This window comes from Armigeres subalbatus, chromosome 2 (genome assembly GCF_024139115.2).
Source record: "Armigeres subalbatus isolate Guangzhou_Male chromosome 2, GZ_Asu_2, whole genome shotgun sequence".
In the NCBI taxonomy this organism is placed as follows: domain Eukaryota; kingdom Metazoa; phylum Arthropoda; class Insecta; order Diptera; family Culicidae; genus Armigeres; species Armigeres subalbatus.
The window spans coordinates 332,894,567-332,915,600 of NC_085140.1; the positions used below are offsets into that span (position 1 = coordinate 332,894,567).

Here is a 21,034-nt window from a genome sequence, read left to right on the forward strand (position 1 = left end):
GGGAACGGTAAGTAACCAGTAAAAATGTTCAGCAGCAAATAAGCATAATAGCATATGGAGACGCATGGTACATTTGTGTAATGATTCATTTGGTGACATAACTTTTTAAGCAAATTTCATCACTTCCGTTTAATTAAATAAGGTATGTTATTATTATTATCTTTATTAATAAGGTTTTCGGCCCTGGGCCGCTTCACCTCGCGGAAATAAGGTATTATAAAATGCGCCGGTAGGGTAAAACGTGCCGCCACCACCTTTTATTGGTTTATAACCCAAATTTCACCTCAAAATCGTAAGCAGCTGAAGCCAAAAAACATTTGTATGCCGTCAAACAAAAAAACTCAGTCAAAAACTCTGTATTAAATTTTTTTAAAATAAAATATTATTTTGACTCATTTCAACGTAATTTCGGCGTTTACGTCCTCAATGCTTTTCTTTAGACGCAAAAACTGTTTTCTCCTTATTACCACCAGTCTGAGACATTAACTAACTTAAAGGATACAGTTGACACAATTCTTGAGCAGATGGTGAAATGTATTGGAATATTTTAATTATCATTTTTGGGTGACGCATATTGCCTAGCATCGTTCATTTTGGATTGAAATTCTCAATTTTTGAATAAAATTGTTTTGTTGCAATATTACTGGCTTTACATGGACATTTTTTGACCATATAATGACTGATATGTTGGATTATTGATAATCACTTTGAAAATACATGTTTTCGGAGGAAATCACCATTAAATTAAGTGCTTAGCTTAGGGAGCGCATATTGACCGCATCTCCCGTACAGTTCAAAATAGTTTGATGCAGATGATATAGATTATCCAAACTGTTCTGGGGTTTAGATCAATTGGTCTACCAAGTCAACTTCCCTCGAGCTCAAACCAAAACCAACTTAGCATGTCCCTGCAAGTTCCTAGAGCCCTTGTGTATTATACAGAGCTCAAAATAATTTGATGTAGATGGTCTTGGTTCTCCGAATTGTTCTGGAGTTCAGCTTAATTAATCTACCAGGTCAACTATCCTCGATATCAAACCAAAATCAACTCAGCATGTCCATGCAAGTCCCTAGAGCCCTTGCGTATTATATGCAGCTCGAAATTATTTGATGCAGAGCCCTTGCGTATTATATGCAGCTCGAAATTATTTGATGCAAATGTTCTAGGTTCTTCAAATTGTTCTGGAGTTCAGATCAATTGGTCTAAAAAGTCAACTACCCTCGAGATTAAACCAAAATCAACTCAGCATGCCCAAGCAAGCCCCTAAAGCCCTTGCATATTATATACAGTTAAAAGAGGGCTCTAGGGTTCTTTTTATATTTTCCTCGCGTTAAATTCTCGCGAAGAATAAACAATTAAACAAGCTAAGGAAATATGGATAATATTCAAACTAATTAGTAGAATAGAAGTTTCATAGGTCATATCACTTTCCATGGTGCATCCCGATCTGTGTTTCTGATTACCCTACCCAATCAATAAAACTTCCTTTCCGTGGTATTTAATTGTGGAGATTCAGAGGTATTCTCGGTCTCTAGTAGCAACAATAACCGCACACTAACATTCCCTTCCTTTCCCAACGTATTGTAAGGACTTGGCCGGCGCCGTTATTGATCAACATTCGAGAGCTGTTGGATCGTGCACTTCGAGAATAGATGGTAAATCCCAACCACTATTCACTTGGATCGAAGTGCAATTCGCACCAGCTCTGATCAATTACGGAGTAGCAACCATTGATATGTACAGTCAGTCTAAGCTAAGCTAAGCTAAGATAGTTGCTGCTAATCATTTTCAGTTTTCACTGCTAGGAAGTGAGTGTGAAAAGGCAATGGTATGTATATCCTACATTCTCAGTCACTGAGACTGAGAATTCGCACCACTGGTTTCAAGCGCTTAAATACTTACTGTACATCAAAAATTACATCGCCGTGTTATTTCAGCCTTATTTTCATTAAAATCATGGTTAAACAGAATTTTCGTTATTAAAATGTGGTAAAACGTGTCGAATTCAAAATTTGAATCAAACAATGACACCCAGTTGAATGATTATCAATATTCTAACGATTCAGCTCAAACAAGGCCACTATTCGTTTTAGCCACCTTGTGTGTTTTACCCCCAGCTCCCCTTAATTTAATTTACTGAAGTATAAAGCACAGGAAAGCCATTGCCAAAAACTGTCTCATTCTCCTCATTTTAGATATATTTACACGAAACGAAGGATAGCTTTACGTGGTGTGTTACGGTGTAAGATCACTTTTGGTCACATTGTACTATGGTCCAGGATACAGATTTACGCGGAAAGATGCATTTTTCGCCAAAAACTATATTTTTTAGAAAAAAACTGTTTATTGTTGTTCGAAATAGTAAGGCCATCATTATGGTGCTCCCAAAAAATAGGGTGGCCCATCATATAAAAAAATTAGAATATTTTTTCCACATAATAAAGAATATGAATTTCTTTTTCGAATGCCGTGTAAACATTTTTTGGTCTGCCCTAATCGGAGATACCAACTTTTGAAAAAAAATGTAATTTTGACAGAAAAGTCATCCGAAGACGACTTTTTCCAGAAATCTAAAACAAAAAAAGTAGATCAAACATACTGTTTTTTGAGGTACACCCTAATCCAATTAGGTAAAATTTCAAATATCAAAATTGATTGGAATAAGCTGCGCTACAACTTTGTAGAACATATAACATGTTAGTATTCCAAGAATTAAAAAAATCTTCTATTTTTTTATATGATAAGCCACTCTATTTTTTGGAAGCACCATAATGATGGCCTTCCTTGATTTGGGGGCAGCAGGGACTATGTCCAAGGGCTTGACGATCCCTCCCCAGGCCATCTGCGAGTTGTGGGGCTTGCCTAGGATGTGGTGGGGTTTGACAGTGGGCCCTGTTAAACCTCTATAAAAGCTGCATGTATCCGCAAGTAGGCCCCACCAAAGCGACCGTGTGCCGCTCAAAGCGCACAAGCCCAAGTCCTGGTGTTAGGTGGGACGCTAAACAGCCCTGACACGACGGCCCTCCGATGAGACAGGAGGTTTGCGCAGGCCCAATAAGCCGCCTAGAAAACCAATCATTACGAACAATATAAGAGATAATGCGACTCGATATAATCGGCAAAGACCTGGGCGACGAATACAGGATCACGATTGGAAGCTTGGAACATGGAACTGCAAGTCGCTAGGTTTCGCAGGTTGCGACAGGATGATCTACGATGAATTACATCCCCGCAACTTCGACGTCGTGGCGCTGCAGGAGATTTGCTGGACAGGACAGAAAGTGTGGAAAAGCGGGCATCGAGCGGCTACCTTCTACCAAAGCTGTGGCACCACCAATGAGCTGGGAACCGGCTTCATAGTGCTGGGTAAGATGCGCCATCGTGTGATTGGGTGGCAGCCAATCAACGCAAGGATGTGCAAGCTGAGGATTAAAGGCCGTTTCTTCAACTATAGCATCATCAACGTGCACTGCCCACACGAAGGGAGACCCGACGACGAGAAAGAAGCGTTCTACGCACAGCTGGAGCAGACATACGATGGATGCCCGGGACGTCAAAATCGTCATCGGTGATATGAACACGCAGGTAGGAAGGAGGAAATGTATAGACCGATCATCGGACCGGATAGTCTGCACACCGTATCGAATGACAACGGCCAACGATGCATAAACTTCGCAGCCTCCCGCGGAATGGTAGTCCGAAGCACCTTCTTTCCCCGCAAAAATATCCACAAGGCCACATGGAGATCACCTAGCCAAAAAACGGAAAACCAAATCGACCACGTTCTAATCGACGGTAAATTCTTCTCCAACATCACGAACGTCCGCACTTACCGCAGTGCGAATATTGAATCCGACCACTACCTCGTTGCAGTATGCCTGCGCTCAAAACTCTCGACGGTGTACAACACGCGTCGAAGTCGGACGCCGCGGCTTAACATTGGGCGGCTACAAGACGGTAGACTAGCCCAAGACGCTTAGCAGCTGGAAGTGGCACTTCCAACGGAAGAGCAGATAGGCGCAGCATCTCTTGAAGATGGCTGGAGAGATATTCGATCCGCCATTGGTAGCACCGCAACCGCTGCACTTGGCACGGTGCCCCCGGATCAGAGAAACGACTGGTATGACGGCGAATGTGAGCAGTTAGTGGAAGAGAAGAATGCAGCATGGGCGAGATTGCTGCAACACCGCACGAGGGCGAACGAGGCACGATATAAACAGGCGCGGAACAGACAAAACTCGATTTTCCGGAGGAAAAAGCGCCAGCAGGAAGATCGAGACCGTGAAGAGACGGAGCAACTGTACCGCGCTAATAACACACGTAAGTTCTATGAGAAGTTAAACCGTTCACGTAAGGGCCACGTGCCACAGCCTGATATGTGTAAGGACATAAACGGGAACCTTCTTACGAACGAGCGTGAGGTGATCCAAAGGTGGCGGCAGCACTACGAAGAACACCTGAATGGCGATGTGGCAGACGAAGATGGCGGTATGGTGATGGACCTGGGAGAACGCGCGCAGGACATAATTCTACCGGCTCCGGATCTCCAGGAAATCCAGGAGGAGATTGGCCGGCTGAAGAACAACAAAGCCCCTGGGGTTGACCAACTACCAGGAGAGCTATTTAAACACGGTGGTGAGGCACTGGCTAGAGCGCTGCACTGGGTCATTACCAAGATTTGGGAGGAGGAAGTTTTGCCGCAGGAGTGGATGGAAGGTGTCGTGTGTCCCATCTACAAAAAGGGCGATAAGCTGGATTGTAGCAACTACCGCGCAATCACATTGCTGAACGCCGCCTACAAGGTACTCTCCCAAATTTTATGCCGTCGACTAGCACCAACTGCAAGGGAGTTCGTGGGGCAGTACCAGGCGGGTTTTATGGGCGAACGCTCCACCACGGACCAGGTGTTCGCCATTCGCCAAGTACTGCAGAAATGCCGCGAATACAACGTGCCCACACATCACCTATTCATCGACTTCAAAGCCGCATATGATACAATCGATCGGGACCAGCTATGGCAGCTAATGCACGAACACGGTTTTCCGGATAAACTGACACGGTTGATCAAAGCGACGATGGATCGGGTGATGTGCGTAGTTCGAGTTTCAGGGGCATTCTCGAGTCCCTTCGAAACCCGCAGAGGGTTACGGCAAGGTGATGGTCTTTCGTGTTTGCTATTCAACATCGCTTTGGAAGGGGTAATACGAAGAGCAGGGATTAACACGAGTGGTACAATTTTCAATAAGTCCGTCCAGCTATTTGGTTTCGCTGACGACATAGATATTATGGCACGTAACTTTGAGAAGATGGAGGAAGCCTACATCAGACTGAAGAGGGAAGCTAAGTGGATCGGACTAGTCATCAACACGTCGAAGACGAAGTACATGATAGGAAGAGGTTCAAGAGAAGACAATGTGAGCCACCCACCGCGAGTTTGCATCGGTGGTGACGAAATCGAGGTGGTAGAAGAATTTGTGTACTTGGGCTCACTGGTGACTGCCGAAAATGACACCAGCAGAGAAATTCGGAGACACATAGTGGCTGGAAATCGTACGTACTTTTGACTCCGCAAGACGCTCCGATCGAATAGAGTTCGCCGCCGTACCAAACTGACAATCTACAAAACGCTAATTAGACCGGTAGTCCTCTACGGACACGAGACCTGGACGATGCTCGTGGAGGACCAACGCGCACTGGGAGTTTTCAAAAGGAAAGTGCTGCGTACCATCTATGGTGGGGTGCAGATGGCGGACGGTACGTGGAGGAGGCGAATGAACCACGAATTGCATCAGCTGTTGGGAGAACCATCCATCGTTCACACCGCGAAAATCGGACGACTGCGATGGGCCGGGCACGTAGCCAGAATGTCGGACAGTAACCCGGTGAAAATGGTTCTCGACAACGATCCGACGGGCACAAGAAGGCGAGGTGCGCAGCGGGCAAGGTGGATCGATCAGGTGGAAGATGACTTGCGGACCCTCCGTAGACTGCGTGGTTGGCGACGTGTAGCCATGGACCGAGCCGAATGGAGAAGACTCTTATATACCGCACAGGCCACTTCGGCCTTAGTCTGAATAAATAAATAATAATAATGATGGCCTTACTATTTCGAACAATTTTGTAGAACAACAGTTTTTTCTAAAAAATATAGTTTTGGCGTGAAATGCATCTTTCCGCGTCTGTATCCTGATCCTGAACCAGAGTTTAAAATTGCCACAAATTGCTAAAATTGCTCCGCTACAACTTTATAGAACATAATATGTCAGTATTCCGAGAATTGAAAAAAAAAATATGATTTGCTTTATATGATGGGCCATCCTAGTTTTTGTATGCACCATAATGATGGGTTTACTATTTCTAACAATTTTGTAGAACAACATTTTTTTCTAAAAAACATAGTTTTGGCGTAAAATGCATCTTTTCGCGTAAAACTGTATCCTGGACCATAGTGCATTGCAGCTACTGGCGAATCCTGACACATCGCTAATGTCATACTCCGTGGTACTTATGAGGAAGTTACTGATTCGGGATCTTCTCGATAAGTAAGTACTATATCAACACTTCCTTTTTCAGAGTCCACGGTGTTCAATAAGATCGAAAACAGTTTCAAAATATAGTAAACAATCCAGATTAATTATCGTTTGGTTTCGCCTTACACATCATTACTACCGTCATCGGGGGTGACAATGGGTCAAGTGAGGGTAAGAATGGGTCACTGGTTCAACTACTTAGAATGATTGCAGAATAGATTAAATGTACCTGAGGGCTAGAAGACTAAAATATAAGAGAACTTTTTGAACGATTTTGCTCTACGACCTCCAGACTGCCGGGTAAAGCCATGATTTAATTGTATTTAACATCAAGGGTCTCCGAGACTTCTATAAAAAGTTTGATTTTGGAGTGAAAAGATAGCTTTTTAGTACAACTTTGTTGTACGAGAAGGGCAAAAATGAGAATTTTTTTCTACTGATAGCATTCTAGATAAAGATTTCAAATGAAACATGAGTAGTAGGGTTCAATCTACGAGGTACACCGTAGCTATGCTATGCTATTCACCTCAAATTCGATATATGTTGTCAGTGACTCCTATCCCAAATACATCATGTACTTCAACAGGATTCAGGAATGGCGGAACTGCACAACACATTCTGCAGCAAGCCTCAGAATAAGAAGAGAAAATAAATATCAGAACTTTAGTAAATTCAGCTGCATGCGACAATGCAGGCAAATTTTACGATATGCTTTTTTCAGTTGTGCATCTACAACTGAACATGAAAGAATGTTAATTATAAATTATGAGGTACAACAATACCCATGACACACATTTCTCAAGCATGTGCTGCACCTTCGATATTACTGGTTTAATTTGTTTTATTAAACAGATTCTTCAATACTTTATTAATTCTTAAATGCACTACTACTTGTAGTATTCAGAGCTAATGTTGAATTAATAAACGAAATAGTTGTTATGTCTACTTATGATACTGATTTTATTATTTGATATTTATGGGATGACAGAAGAATCATAGATAAAATTGGAAGAATATCGTGCACCGCATGTCTTCGTGCACCTTGTACTCTAGTACTTTCGTTTCAGGCTGGGTTCAAACATCGCAATCGAAGGAAGTTGGATTTTTGGTAAGTTGCTAGGTTACGTTGTGTGTTCCGATAGATTTGTGGTATGGCAAGCGCCTTCCACCCCAGAGGTCAAGTTCGAATCTAGGTGTATTCAGTTGAGAACATTAGCTCTGAATACTACTGTCGTATTCCAGCCGAAATTGGCTGGAATAAACCGCCTTTGAATAGCAGTGTGACATTCCGTATGAAAAGTCGTCAACAAACTGAAGTTCTATTTTCACCAAACAGTATCCAGTTACGTAACCTAGCAACTTACCAAAAATCCAACTTCCTTCGATTGCGATGTTTGAACCCAGCCCGAAACGAAAGTACTAAAGTACAAGGTGCACGAAGACATGCGGTACACGATATTCTTCCAATTTTATCTATGATTCTTCTGTCATCACATAAATATCAAATAATAAAATCAGTATCATAAGTAGACATAACAACTATTTCGTTTATTAATTCAACATTAGCTCTGAATACTACATCCTTCTCCTTCTCTACTCTATAAACTATGAAAAAAGTATTTTCTTCCTAAACGATTGAGAAACTAGTTTAGGAATTTTCAAAAGCGAATAACAAAATAACCCTATTCTGAAATCCAACCCAAATCCGATTCTAGGTTTTGAAAATATTTGCTATGGAACTAATTTCCATACGTAAACAAAAACCATGAATGTATTACGATTCTAATCGTTAGGAAAATACATCCAAATTTAAAACTTAAATTTAACATAATTTAAGCACGGTTTCCTTTCAAACATCAATTGTATTAATGTTGCCGCTAATCTGCCATTATCGGATGAAGACATATATCGATAAAAATTTCGAAATAAGATTGAATGGTCTCCATTTCAAAATTCAGTCTTCTGAAACTGCAACAATACCTATTTTAATAAAGCGGCCATATGTACTTAAACTTACGTTTTTTTAAATCTTTATTAACGTGATTTTTTTTTTCAAAAAAGAGAAGTTCATCACTTAAAAACTTACGTATATAATCATCGAATCTCGTAGTCAATACTCAACATTCAATATTCAAACTCAAATCCATTATTTAATAACCTCATAGTCCTTGTCAGCTTTAATATATAACTAATTATTCAATTATATAATCACTTACATAATAATATAATATAATAATAATCATATTATCATATAGATCATATTTTCGAATTGTAATTTATTTTCCAATCCTATTTATCAACTTTTTTATACAAAGCAAGTTCAAATTTTATTTTTCAAATCCAATCAGTGAACTCAGTTGGCGAGTATATTAGTAAATAGTAAATATAATCTCTGAACCCAATCACAATGTTTATTAGGCAATTTTACTTCCTATCGTATATTATTCAGAAATACAGCTCGGAAATCACCCAATTGACTGTCCAAACCAAATCTTCAAAAGCAATATAAAGAAACGAGACTTCTACAATCTGAATACAACCTTAAAAATAATTCTTCAAATGTTATTATTATTGTCTTTATTATACAGATTTGTAGCCCTCGGCTGGCTCACTCTTGTAATAGAACGTCTCGAAATTCCAAAACAAGGTCTAAATTAAATCTTCGAATACAAGCTTCGCGTCCGAAGTTCAAATGTAAACTTTTAATTTAATTTCGTAACATCAAATCCAATATCCAAATCTAATCCATAGATTAAACATTTAAATGCAAAAGTCAAATCATGTCATGTCTCCTGTTTTAAAATCTGAAGAATGGTCGGAACCAGTCATTAACTACTAATTCCTTATATAATCTTTTCATCCAGTTCTATTTCTCAATCCTCCTTGGATTGCGTTCTTACTTTTATAAGTTTTTTTTTCTTTACTTCAACGGAGATCCTTGGCTCATTGATATTTTGCTTGTACTCCGAGTTCAACATGCTGCGGAATGTAATGCGAGTCCAAGCTTCAAATTCAATAACTGCATTCGATTTTCGAATCCGAGCTACAAAATTCTAAGGGTCTGTTCAAACATTGAGATGAAATTCAACCACAAAATCATTTCTACAGCATTTTTCAAATATTATATTTGTCTTCATATAATATACTTGCAGCCCAAGGTTGGCTCATTTCATGTTTTTTTAATATGTTTTAATAAGTCTAAAAGACATTTAAATAGTTTTTCCGAATCCAGTTCTTAAATGAAGATAATTAGAAAAACAATTGTCAAACACATTTTTCAATTCGAATTTGTTGACCTAATATCTGAATCAAACAGTCACCTTCAATTGCTTATCCAATCATCGAATTCAATATTTATTTTATTCTAAAATCCAAACCTTTTTTATTTTGTTTGTCTTTATTATGGAGACTTTCAGCCCTAGGCTGGCTCGTCTCCAGAAATCCAAACTTTAAAAAACCGCTTAATCCATTTTAACACAACTTGAAAAACCATTCTCTGATTCTAATCATCAAAACGAATCTTTGAATGAAATTCAAACAATGGTAATTCAAAATACTAAATTCAACGTTTAAAACAAATATTAAACTTTTGTTCCATTGAATAGTCTTGAACAGAAAAAATATTTTTCTTCTAAATTGATTACGCAAACTAATCTCAAATTTCCAACGAAATATAAAAATTTTAACTTCGAATATTAGATTTAAATTAAATGTCCAACGTGGTGTTCAAGTTGTTTATTGCAATGTTCTGTAAGTCATTCTTTAATGTTTACTTTGAATGTGAACATCAAACAGTATTTAAATTCAATACCTCAATTCAATCTCCAAAACCAATACAAATCGTAAATCGAATCAGTTTAATCAATATCCGAATCAAAAAAGGAGACTCGCTTGTTCAGACTTTTTTTACTTAGGAGACCTGTTCGCTCCAGCATATTTTTTTTTTCAACCTCGGAGACCTGCTCGCTCCGGCATTTTTTTTTCCTCTAAACCTCGGAGACCTGCTCGCTCCGGAATCATTTCTCTTTTTTTTTGTTTTTACTTCGGAGACCTGCTCGCTCCGGAATCTATTTTTTTTAACTCGGAGACCTGCTCGCTCCGGAACTTTTTTTTCTCTCTACCTCGGAGACCTGCTCGCTCCGGTATTTTTCAAACGTCGGAGACCTGCTCGCTCCATAATTTAATTTTCATTTATTACAATTTAGTCAATTACTTACCTAGATACTAAATAACTAGCATCCATTTTGATGTGCAAGTTACCAAATAAAAACTCACAAAATAACTACCGACTGCGTCATGTCGTATTCCAGCCGAAATTGGCTGGAATAAACCGCCTTTGAATAGCAGTGTGACATTCCGTATGAAAAGTCGTCAACAAACTGAAGTTCTATTTTCACCAAACAGTATCCAGTTACGTAACCTAGCAACTTACCAAAAATCCAACTTCCTTCGATTGCGATGTTTGAACCCAGCCCGAAACAAAAGTACTAGAGTACAAGGTGCACGAAGACATGCGGTGCACGATATTCTTCCAATTTTATCTATGATTCTTCTGTCATCCCATAAATATCAAATAATAAAATCAGTATCATAAGTAGACATAACAACTATTTCGTTTATTAATTCAACATTAGCTCTGAATACTACACTACTCACACTAAAACGTTTTATCTTCTGTAAAACACCGTCCTCTCCTCAGGTTCGGTTTGTGTTCATTCACTCGTCGGGGTTCAAAAGAGGCCATGCACGTGCTTTCAATGTATCATGTGCGTATTCCGTAAGTACGATCCACAATAAGAAGGCAAGTTGCCGTCAGGTTACTTCTTAATATAAAGTTGATGTCGTTAAGTAGCAGCTGTCGCTTTCCTCTGGCAGCATTACAACTGAGTAATGCATTTAATAGTGCTTTATTTGTTTGTAGAGCTTCAACCGTTCGCCGTGATTTCCTGTCCGCTTCGGGCTATGCGCTTTTTCTGTCGTTTAATTGACACTCGTAAGAGGTAACTATGGTATGACCCTGCTACGTGTTCTATCCATAAAGGCTTCTTCGTCGGACTTTTACGAAGGTACTTTGATCCGCTACCGCATTGACCACCGCCGGCGATGTAGCAAAAAGAAAGCGAGCTGCCACCGCCACAGCTTGGAGCTAAGAGTAAAGTGATACGATAGTGTTTAGTGTAGCGCATCGCAAAACACAACAACCGGTTCCAATCCCACGCTATCTAACCCTATCGGCTTGTGAACTAACTACACCATCCCGATGAACTGTGCGAGGCATGAATTATTGGCCACCAAGTAGGTATATGCGTCACTTTAACAATGCTCATAAAACAGTCGTTGGTTAATTTTATTGAGACTATCGTTTATTTTCGGAATTGTTAAACATTTTTGCCCTACATCCGATCGAATATTTAAACAATATCACATTAATAGCACAGATTCAGCCGATAGCAAAACAATGAATAAATTTCCAATTATAGAAAACGAAATATGGTAATATGGTACCAAAATATTTTACTGTGAAAAATTACCGAATCGCTCTTCAGTGCAAATTAAATTGATCCAGCTGCAAGCGCGATGATCGTCATCGGTCAACTTCGATCATCAGAGGCAAGCATGCATTAGATGCTTACCAAATACGGTTAAGCTGCACCAAGGGCGAAAAGTCATTTGTAAGCATTCGAAATCGGTGATGGTCAGCTACTTTCATACTGTCAATCAAGTCTTCCACAGAATTGAATCACGGTACTCTAGAGTTGCTATCATATCCAGGAATCTTAATTTGGTAAGTCCAAAAACGGGGCCCGAGTCGGTTCCACCTTCTGAATGCCATCGTCGCTGCACCACCGAGATGGTGTGACCGGATTGTTAACCCAGAGAACCACAACTCACAACTGCATGACCATTTTAGGTCAGCGAGTTTCATTGAGAAACTCCCGTTTCGATAGCGTGTGGCCGCCCGCCAACGTGCTGTTGATTGGCTATGGTCATTCTCTGCCTCTCACTTCCGATTAGTTTTACGACGATATCGTTTATCTCTTCAACGGTCGAATTTGCCGACACTTTAGCTTCATGCGTTCGCCGGTCGGTGTGGTGCCCCGCTGCCGGCTGCCGCACAGTAAGTACCCCCGAACTTGATTAGGGAAAACACGCGATTCAAGCGGGAGATATGCCCCGACGTGAAAATCCGTTGGATCGGATGGTTGGCTGCCCGCGGGTTCGATTTGCCGGTGAGCTGTTGGCTGTTTGTTGCCATCCATCACGATAATTGGGTAACAATTCCAGAACAGTTGCTTTTGCTCTCTCTCTTGCTGATGCAATTATCAAGTCGCTGTTGGTAGATATAAGGCGTTTGCTGACTGTCTGTACTGCCTTTTTTGTGAACTAATGTGCACCAACAGACTATGAAATCACCCCAAATACGGATTTTGGCTAAAAGCCACAGTGTCATATACCAATCGACTTAATTCAACGATTTGAGACAGTTCGGGATACAGTTCGTGCCATGTTTTTATTTTTGTTTCTGTATCAGACATAGATATAAACATTCTAGTTCAAGAACATTCTAATATTTGTTTCAACAAAATCTTTTAGCGAAACTACAATCTGCAATTAGAAAATCTTTGTAGAGAATCTACATAAACTTCAATGCTTTCAGTGAAAACATTTTGCTCTTTCAAGGAAGCACAACCAGCACCGTTGTAAACGATTGCGGATTGAATTTCTACCAGACCGCATCGTGCTCTTTTACTGTGTGGTTGTCTGTTCTCTTCGCTGAAGGAAGTTTTTAATACTACCCGAAGCTATTTTAAATTCCACAGTGCTTTCTAGCGCGATTTGTACCTATTGATCCCGTTAGATCTTTTATTCGACCCATGCCGTTTTACGTTGGGCCCGTTTGCGGAAGTAAAATTCCGACAAGCGGTGGTATTCCTGCAAGGACACCGCTCTGGCAAAAAAAACTCTTAGAAGGTCACGTCTCCACACTCAGCAATGGCCATTAACAAATTAAGAGAAAGGCGGAGTCTCTGAGTCTCTGGAAAAATATAAGGAAGCTGAAGACTTCAAATATTTCTTCTAAGGGGTCGTACACATATTACGTAAGCATTTTTTCTGGGTTTTTTGACCCGCCTCCCCTCGTAAGATTTTTTCATACAAATGATTTTTTTGTTATATGGTGCGTAAGAAAATGGCGAACCCCCTTTCGCCCCATAAGTGCTTACGTAATATGTGTACGGCCCCTAACTCTAACATTGAAAATAATTCTTCTCCTATCCAATTGAGCAATTAGTTCGAATTGATTCATGACGAGAATGAGCATATCGCGTCTACCTCTAGCTCAGGTGATTCGATTCATGCGAAATAGCAAAGTATTCCGCCAATTGTGGTGTGGTATCTGTTACCGAGTTCTCTGGCTTTCGGAATGAGATTTTGTGTAACCTTCAGGGGATCAAGGTTTCATTTCAGATTGCCAGGAAGGGTGACTGTCGCGTTTTGCCGGGATCCTTTAACGATCGCAAACATCTTCTTCAGTATTTAACTGAGAAGCGGCATAAATTTTTCCCGTACGACGACAAAACTGAACGATTGTTCAAAGTCGTCTTGAAAGGTCTCCCCACAGTGATGATAAATCATTGGATGAGATTAAAATTGAATTTTCTCAATTACTTGGATTCACCAGCTCAAAGAATTAAGATGAAAAAGAAATCTCACTCTGGTACTTCCCACAGGAGAAATTGAGAAATAATTTTATTTAGTTCACTTCAACAAAAGTGAACTAAATAGGGGAAGGTGGGGAGACTTGATTTAAAGAAGTTTTGTTCTAGCGTATTTTTTAGTATAGATCCTCTAGAAAAATTACCTTTATGTGGTAAGTTATTTTTTGGATTGACAACCTTATTTATTCTGCAGGGCGGTTTGTATGTTTTGACCTTCCTAAAGATTTTTTTTATTGGCCACGCAAAATTTGAACAACTTTTCAATGACTAAACGCTTTCGTTTTTTCACAGCACTAAGCCATAAATATGCTTAATGATCTGTATTGATGACAATGTCAACATTCCAACGATGTTTTAGGATATTTGGATTTGAAGTTGTTGCCTCAATATGGAGACACTTGATCTTGGAGAGTTCTTGGAGAGGGATCAATATCCTCCGAATATTTTAAAAGTCGATTTTAGACAGCACTTCAAAAAATCGATTGTGTATCAATAACAACAATAATTAAAGAACTGTCATACATCAGTAAAGCTAAATACTTTATTTCTTAGAGAGTCTGTGTGGAAATTGAGTATGTTTATTTATTTTTGGCTGTGATACATCGGAAATCAGAAAAGGGGATCAAGTCTCCCCAGTCTCCCCTAATATGAAAAATTTGGAAAAGGCCTGCATTAAATCAAATATCCGTATGCACGAAAACGGGTTTCCGGATAAACTGATACGGTTGATCACGGCGACGATGGCTCGGGTAATGTGCGTAGGAGTTTCAGGGGCATTCTCGAGTCCCTTCGAAACGCGCAGAGATTTACGGTAAGGTGATGGTCTTTCGTGTCTGCTATTCAACATCGCTTTGAAAGGGGTAATACGAATGGCAGGGATTCACACGAGTAGTACGATTTTCACAAAGTCCGTCCAGTTATTTGGTTTCGCCGACGACATAGATATTATGGCACGTAGCTTTGAAAAGATGGAAGAAGCCTACATCAGACTGAAAAGCGAAACTAAACGGATTGGACTTTGATAACTAGTCCAATCCGTTTAGCACGTCGAAGATGAAGTACATTGTAGGAAGAAGCTCAAGAGAGGACAATGTAAGCCACCCACCACGAGTTTGTATTGGTGGTGATGAAATCGAGGTGGTTGAAGAATTCGTGTACTTGGGCTCACTGGTGACCTCCGATAACGATACCAGCAGAGAAATTCGGAGACCTATCATGGCAGGAAATCGTACGTACTGTGGACTCCGCAAAACGCTCCGATCGAATAGAGTACGCCGCCGTACCAAACTGACTATCTATAAAACCGTTATTAGACCGGTTGTCCTCTACGGACACGAGACATAGACGATGCTCGTGGAGGACCAACGCGCACTGGGAGTTTTTGAAAGGAAAGTGCTGCGTACCATCTATGGCGGGCTGCAGATGGCGAACGGTACGTGGAGAAGGCGACTGAACCACGAGTTGCATCAGCTGTTGGGAGAACCATCCATAGTTCACACGGCGAAAATCGGAAGACTGTGGTGGGCCGGGCACGTAGCCAGAATGTCGGACAGTAATCCGGTGAAAATGGTTCTCGACAACGATCCGACGGGAACAAGAAGACGAGGTGCACAGCGGGAAAGGTGGATCGATCAGGTGGAGGACGATTTGCGGACCCTCCGCTGACTGCGTGGTTTGCGACGTGCTGCCATGGACTGCGCTGAATGGAGAAGACTTTTATGTGCAGCACAGGCCAATCCGGCCTTAGTCTGGTAATAAATAAATAAACACCTCCAGTGATGCAAAGGGCCGACTGGAAAGATCTCCATTCTGAGCGATGCCCAGCTATCGCTTTAATCTGTTGCCAGGTTAGATTCGGTCGACTTATTTTATTTCTTTATTGAGGCTTCGCCGCAATGAGCCTCTGGGTCTGCCTCTGCTGCGATGTCCCGCTGGGTTCCAGTCTAATGCTTGTTTATAGATTTCGTTTCCGCCTCACGTAGAGTGTGGCCGACCCAGCCCCACTTCCGATCCCGAATTTCTGTAGCTACCGGCCTCTGGTGACAACGACGATGGAGCTCGTTGTTTGAGATCCAGTTGTGAAGCCACCAGGCCCGAATTATATACCGCAGGCATCTGTTGATGAACACCTGCAGTCGTTGAGTGTTACACTACACAGATACACACCATGTTTCGCCAGCGTATAACAGCACAGATTTCAGGTTAGAGTTAAAAAATCGTATTTTGGTGCATTCACTTATCTGCCTGTTTTTCCAGATATTTCTTAAACTCGCAAAGGCAGCCCTTGCTTTCTTGATCCATGCGCCTATGTCGATCTTGGTACCACCGTCTTGCGCCATTTGGCTACCCAGATATTGGAAGCTTTCAACATTCTCCACTGATTGCCCGGCTACTGTGAAAATGAAGGGGTTACCGTGTTTACATCCAACGATTTGGTTTTGTTGGAAGAGGAGCGCCCAGCAAGGTCGTTGAGCTTACTCTGCATATCAGAGCGCCGTTGAGCGAGGAGTGCAACGCCATCAGCCAATTCGAAGTCGTTTTTGTGCTCCATAATCATAGGCTGTCATAGCAGCCCGCGGTTGGTTCACGGTCAATCACACCTACCAGAATCTCGTCGATTACGATGAGGAACAGTAACGGTGATAGAACACATCCTTGTCTCACACCAGCTACGACCCGGATAGGGTCGGACAGGACCCCATTGTGCAGCACTCTACACGAAAAGGCCTCGTACTGTGCTTCGATGAGGCCGATGGTTTTCTCAGGAACCCCCTTGCGTCTCAGGGCGCCCCACATATTCTCGTGATTGAGACTGTCGAAAGCTTTTTCGTAGTCAATGAATACCAAGTAAAGGGACTCTTGGAATTCGTTGACCTGCTCCACAGTGATACAGGATCTTCCGGCACGGAATCCGGCCTTCTGCCGCCGGAGAGTCACATCGATCTTCTCCTGAATCCAGACTAGGATAACTTTGCATACACACTAACTTTTTCTATTTCGAGCTCGGCGAAATTGGGCACCGCTGTAGCTCAGTAAGTTTCAAAACTGAACTTCGGCAGAAAATTTCGTTTATTACTGATTCTCTGCAAAATATTTGCTGTATCTCAGTAACCGAAACGTCACTTTTACTGAGATCTCGGCAAAAATCACATTTGCTGAAACTCGGCGGTGCCCACTTCGGGAAAATAAACAAAAAATGCTGAGATCTCGGCGAAAAAAAATAAGTGTGTAGAACTTTGAGATCGGTACACAGCAACATAATGCCTCGTCAGTTATCGCATACAGTCAGGTACCCTTTATAGGCACCTTCACTAAGATACCTTGCATCCAGTCGACCGGGAAAGTTGCGGTGCCTAGATATTACGAAATAAACGATGCGTAGTTGAGCGGATGTCATGGGGTCAGCTTTGAGCATCTCTGCTGAGATGCGATCGACCCCTGCCCTGGGGCTTTATTCGATTTCATGCATTGGATGGCTGTTTGAATCTCTAGCAGTGATGGAGCTTCGGTATACGTCGGATCCTTGGCAGATCATGTCGAGGTGGTGGTGGCTTGGCTGGCACTTGGAAAAGTTGTTTAAAGTGCTCGAACAGTGTGTTTCAGCTGGTCAGTTGAGTCGGTCAATAACTAATCATTCGCGTCTTTCACAGGCATCGTTGCATTCATCTTCGCCCCACTTAAGCATCGTGAGATATCGTAGAGGAGGTGAATGTCCCCGGTTGATGCAGCTCTCTCTCCCTCGTCGGCCAGAGAGTCTGTCCGCGCTCGCTTGTCCCGTCGACATGAGCGTTTTACTTCTTTCTCAAGAGCCGCGTATCATTGACGGGCTAAGAGTTTGGCTCCTCTTTTTTTTGATCGCCCTATCGCGGCTTTGGCTTCTTTTCGCTCATCTATCTTCCTTCAGGTCTCATCGGTGATCCATTGTTTTCTTTGGGTGCGCAGTGCGCCCAGATTGTTCTCGCTGGCGATGAAGGCATTCTTGATGGCGGTCCATTGGTCTTTCACGCTTCCACCTTCCGGAAAATCTGCAGCACGCGTCTCCAGTTCTTCAACGAAGGACCGTTTCACTGTGGCATCTTCCAGTCGGCGTGTGTTTAACCGTCGTCCAACTCTCTCTTCGTGCCGACGAATCCGCGCAATGCGCAGGCGTATTTCGCCGATGAGGAGGTGATGATCAGACGTGATATCGGCACTACGTTTATTCCGTATATCAAGAAGGCTCCGTTTCCATTTTCGGCTGATGCAGATGTGGTCGATTTGATTCTGTAAAGCCTTCACGGGAGACCCACGTGACCTTGTTCGATGAGGAAAGAACGATCCCCCGATCACCATGTCGTTATTACCACAAAATTCTGCGAACAGCTCTCCGTTTTCGCTAAATTCGTTCAAACATATCTTGATATCACCCTTCGGAATTCTATCTACGACGGCATTGAGTTGACTGTAGAAGTTCTCTTTGTCTTGCAGATCGGCAGCATCGGTTAGCGCATAACATTGGATTATAGTAAGGTTTCGGACCCGTGTTCTAAATCTGGCAACGATTATCCTTATATGTTCCCACTTCAAAAGCGCAGAGTGTGCCTGCGCGCTTAGTAGGAAGCCAACTCCGCGATGCCGGGGAGCGTGTTCACCTCGTAAATCAGAGTATAGCAGAACTTGTCTCGACGGCGTTCTGTGCTCTCCAAAGTTTTCATGCGGCGTGCCTCATTGGCAAGTTGCGCCAATTTACCCTGCTGGGCTAGGGTTAAAACGTTCCATGTTCCTATTTGTGTCCGTTGTTTCGCGCTAAGAGTCGTCGTCGTAAAATCAGTCCGTATGCTTTCATTATCGCATTCTCGAACAAATTAATGTTTCGGGAACAGTACACACTTAAAATAAATCGCCGAATTCGGTAAAATTTTACCGAAAGCTCAACAGCAGAACCACAGACAAACAGACATAACACTTATCATATTTCCATCGTTCACTGATTTACTGGTCAATTCAAATAATCATTAGTTGGCCAATCGATCACTCGTGGCGCGCGCATCGGATTTGTTCTAGTTTGACGTTTGCTCACTACCGCCGTCTGGTTCGTGATTTGCCCAACTAACTGAAATCAACAGATGTCGTTAGTGTTTGAACGACGATGAATTTTATGAGTGAAATTTCAATGTGTTATGTCTGTTTGTCTGTGGCAGAACTGTTCGGTAAATGGAAAAAAATACAAAAAATCTGTAAAATAACTACCGAACAGATCTGCTGTTGAGATTTCGGTAAAATTTACCGAATACTGTGAAATGAGTTAAGAGTGTAGGTTGTTGGCCCAAGGCTCTCTATCCACCGGGATGGGACTGCCATCTTAGGTATAGCTTCCGGGGAATAGCATTTCATACTCAGCCGCTGGATGCCAGAACAGACGCTGTTGGAACTGCACCTCCTCGATCAGTCGGGTCAAAATTGTTTAAGGTCCCAGCCAACAGCAGGAATAGGCTAGTGCGCTTTAAGCGGCACACGGTCGCTTTAATAGGGCCTGCTTGGGGACACATGTAGCTTTTTATAGAAGTTCAACAGAGCCCACTGTCGAACCCCACCACATCCTAGGCAGACCCCACAGGACGCACACTCTCACTCTAGCTGATGTCAGAAGGACAACGGTGCCCAGGCTACACTACCTGCTAAGTACGCAACCCTTAGCTGGCGGTCAATTGTCATCGGAAAACCCGTGGAAGCGTGAGAATTGGAACTTGTGAGGACCAGAGCTATGTTAGGCGCTCCTTCCCGGATGTCAACTCACCAATCGTATGTTATACGATTCACAATATTTTCTTCTTTGTATACTTGATACAGCTCATGATTCATGGGTCTGCCCCAGACACCATTTTCTAGTTTCTCTCCGAGTATTGTACACAAAACTTTCGCTCGAAAACCCCGAAAGCTTTTCGGACCACCTCTTTCAACGTCCGTGCTTCATGTCCATAAAGGGCCACTGGTAGAATCAGTGTTTTATATAGAGCAAATTTCGTTTCCGTCTGCATGTTGCGGGAGCAATACGTCTTTTCACTTAACGAGAAACGTCATTGTCACATGTCACAAGCGTTCCAAGATAAACAAATTCTTCAACAACTTCAAACCCAAGCAGCACACTTGTCATAAACGAATTACTGTGATCTTGTTGCTATAACCAAATCGGTCAAAATTGTGCTACTCGGGAACACATCCCCATCAAGCACGACCTCAGCACCAATACCACTAGGTCTTCCTCTATCTCTACCTGCCACCATGTACTTTGTCTTGGTAGAGTTAATGGTTAAGCCTAACCTCGCCGTCTCCCTCTTCAGTGGAACAAAAGCCTCCACTACTGTTCTGCGATCGATTCCGAGTGCCGTTCCTCCCCAAGAAACAATTGTTGTTTGAAGAAATGTCTCTTACAGCTACGCTATTCAGCTGTATGTTTAATTATGATTGATTTATTGCATTTGATACTACTATACCAACCTTGTTCGCCCAAAAATGGAGAATCTATTCAACAACAGTAGTTCTATAAGCATGTTGAAATAAATGTTTAAGCTATCACCTTGCAACAATTGTTCAACTACAAAAACAATAGAAGAGCTACAGCAACATTAATTCAACGCTTGTTACTACAAAGCTTATTACCCGAACTAATAAAGCTTTTGTTCAATGTTCTACAAATAAGGCTGTTTGATATACTGTTGTTTGAGTAACATAGAAGATTGGAGGACACTATTATTTAACATTAGTTTGAGAAAAAGTCCCGAATACAAGTTGAATAACGTTGGTTT

General features: G+C 41.9%; 1 protein-coding gene across 1 annotated transcript in view; it reads left to right on the plus strand.

The window, feature by feature from the left end:
- The first annotated feature begins 10,042 nt into the window (after positions 1-10,042).
- LOC134212785 (histidine-rich glycoprotein-like) overlaps positions 10,043-21,034 on the plus strand; it is a 299,313-nt gene continuing 288,321 nt past the window's right edge. The window contains exon 1 of the mRNA XM_062690950.1: positions 10,043-10,069. Within this exon, the coding sequence (XP_062546934.1) occupies positions 10,058-10,069 (12 nt within the window). The 5' untranslated portion in view covers positions 10,043-10,057. The remainder of the gene's footprint in view (positions 10,070-21,034) is intronic.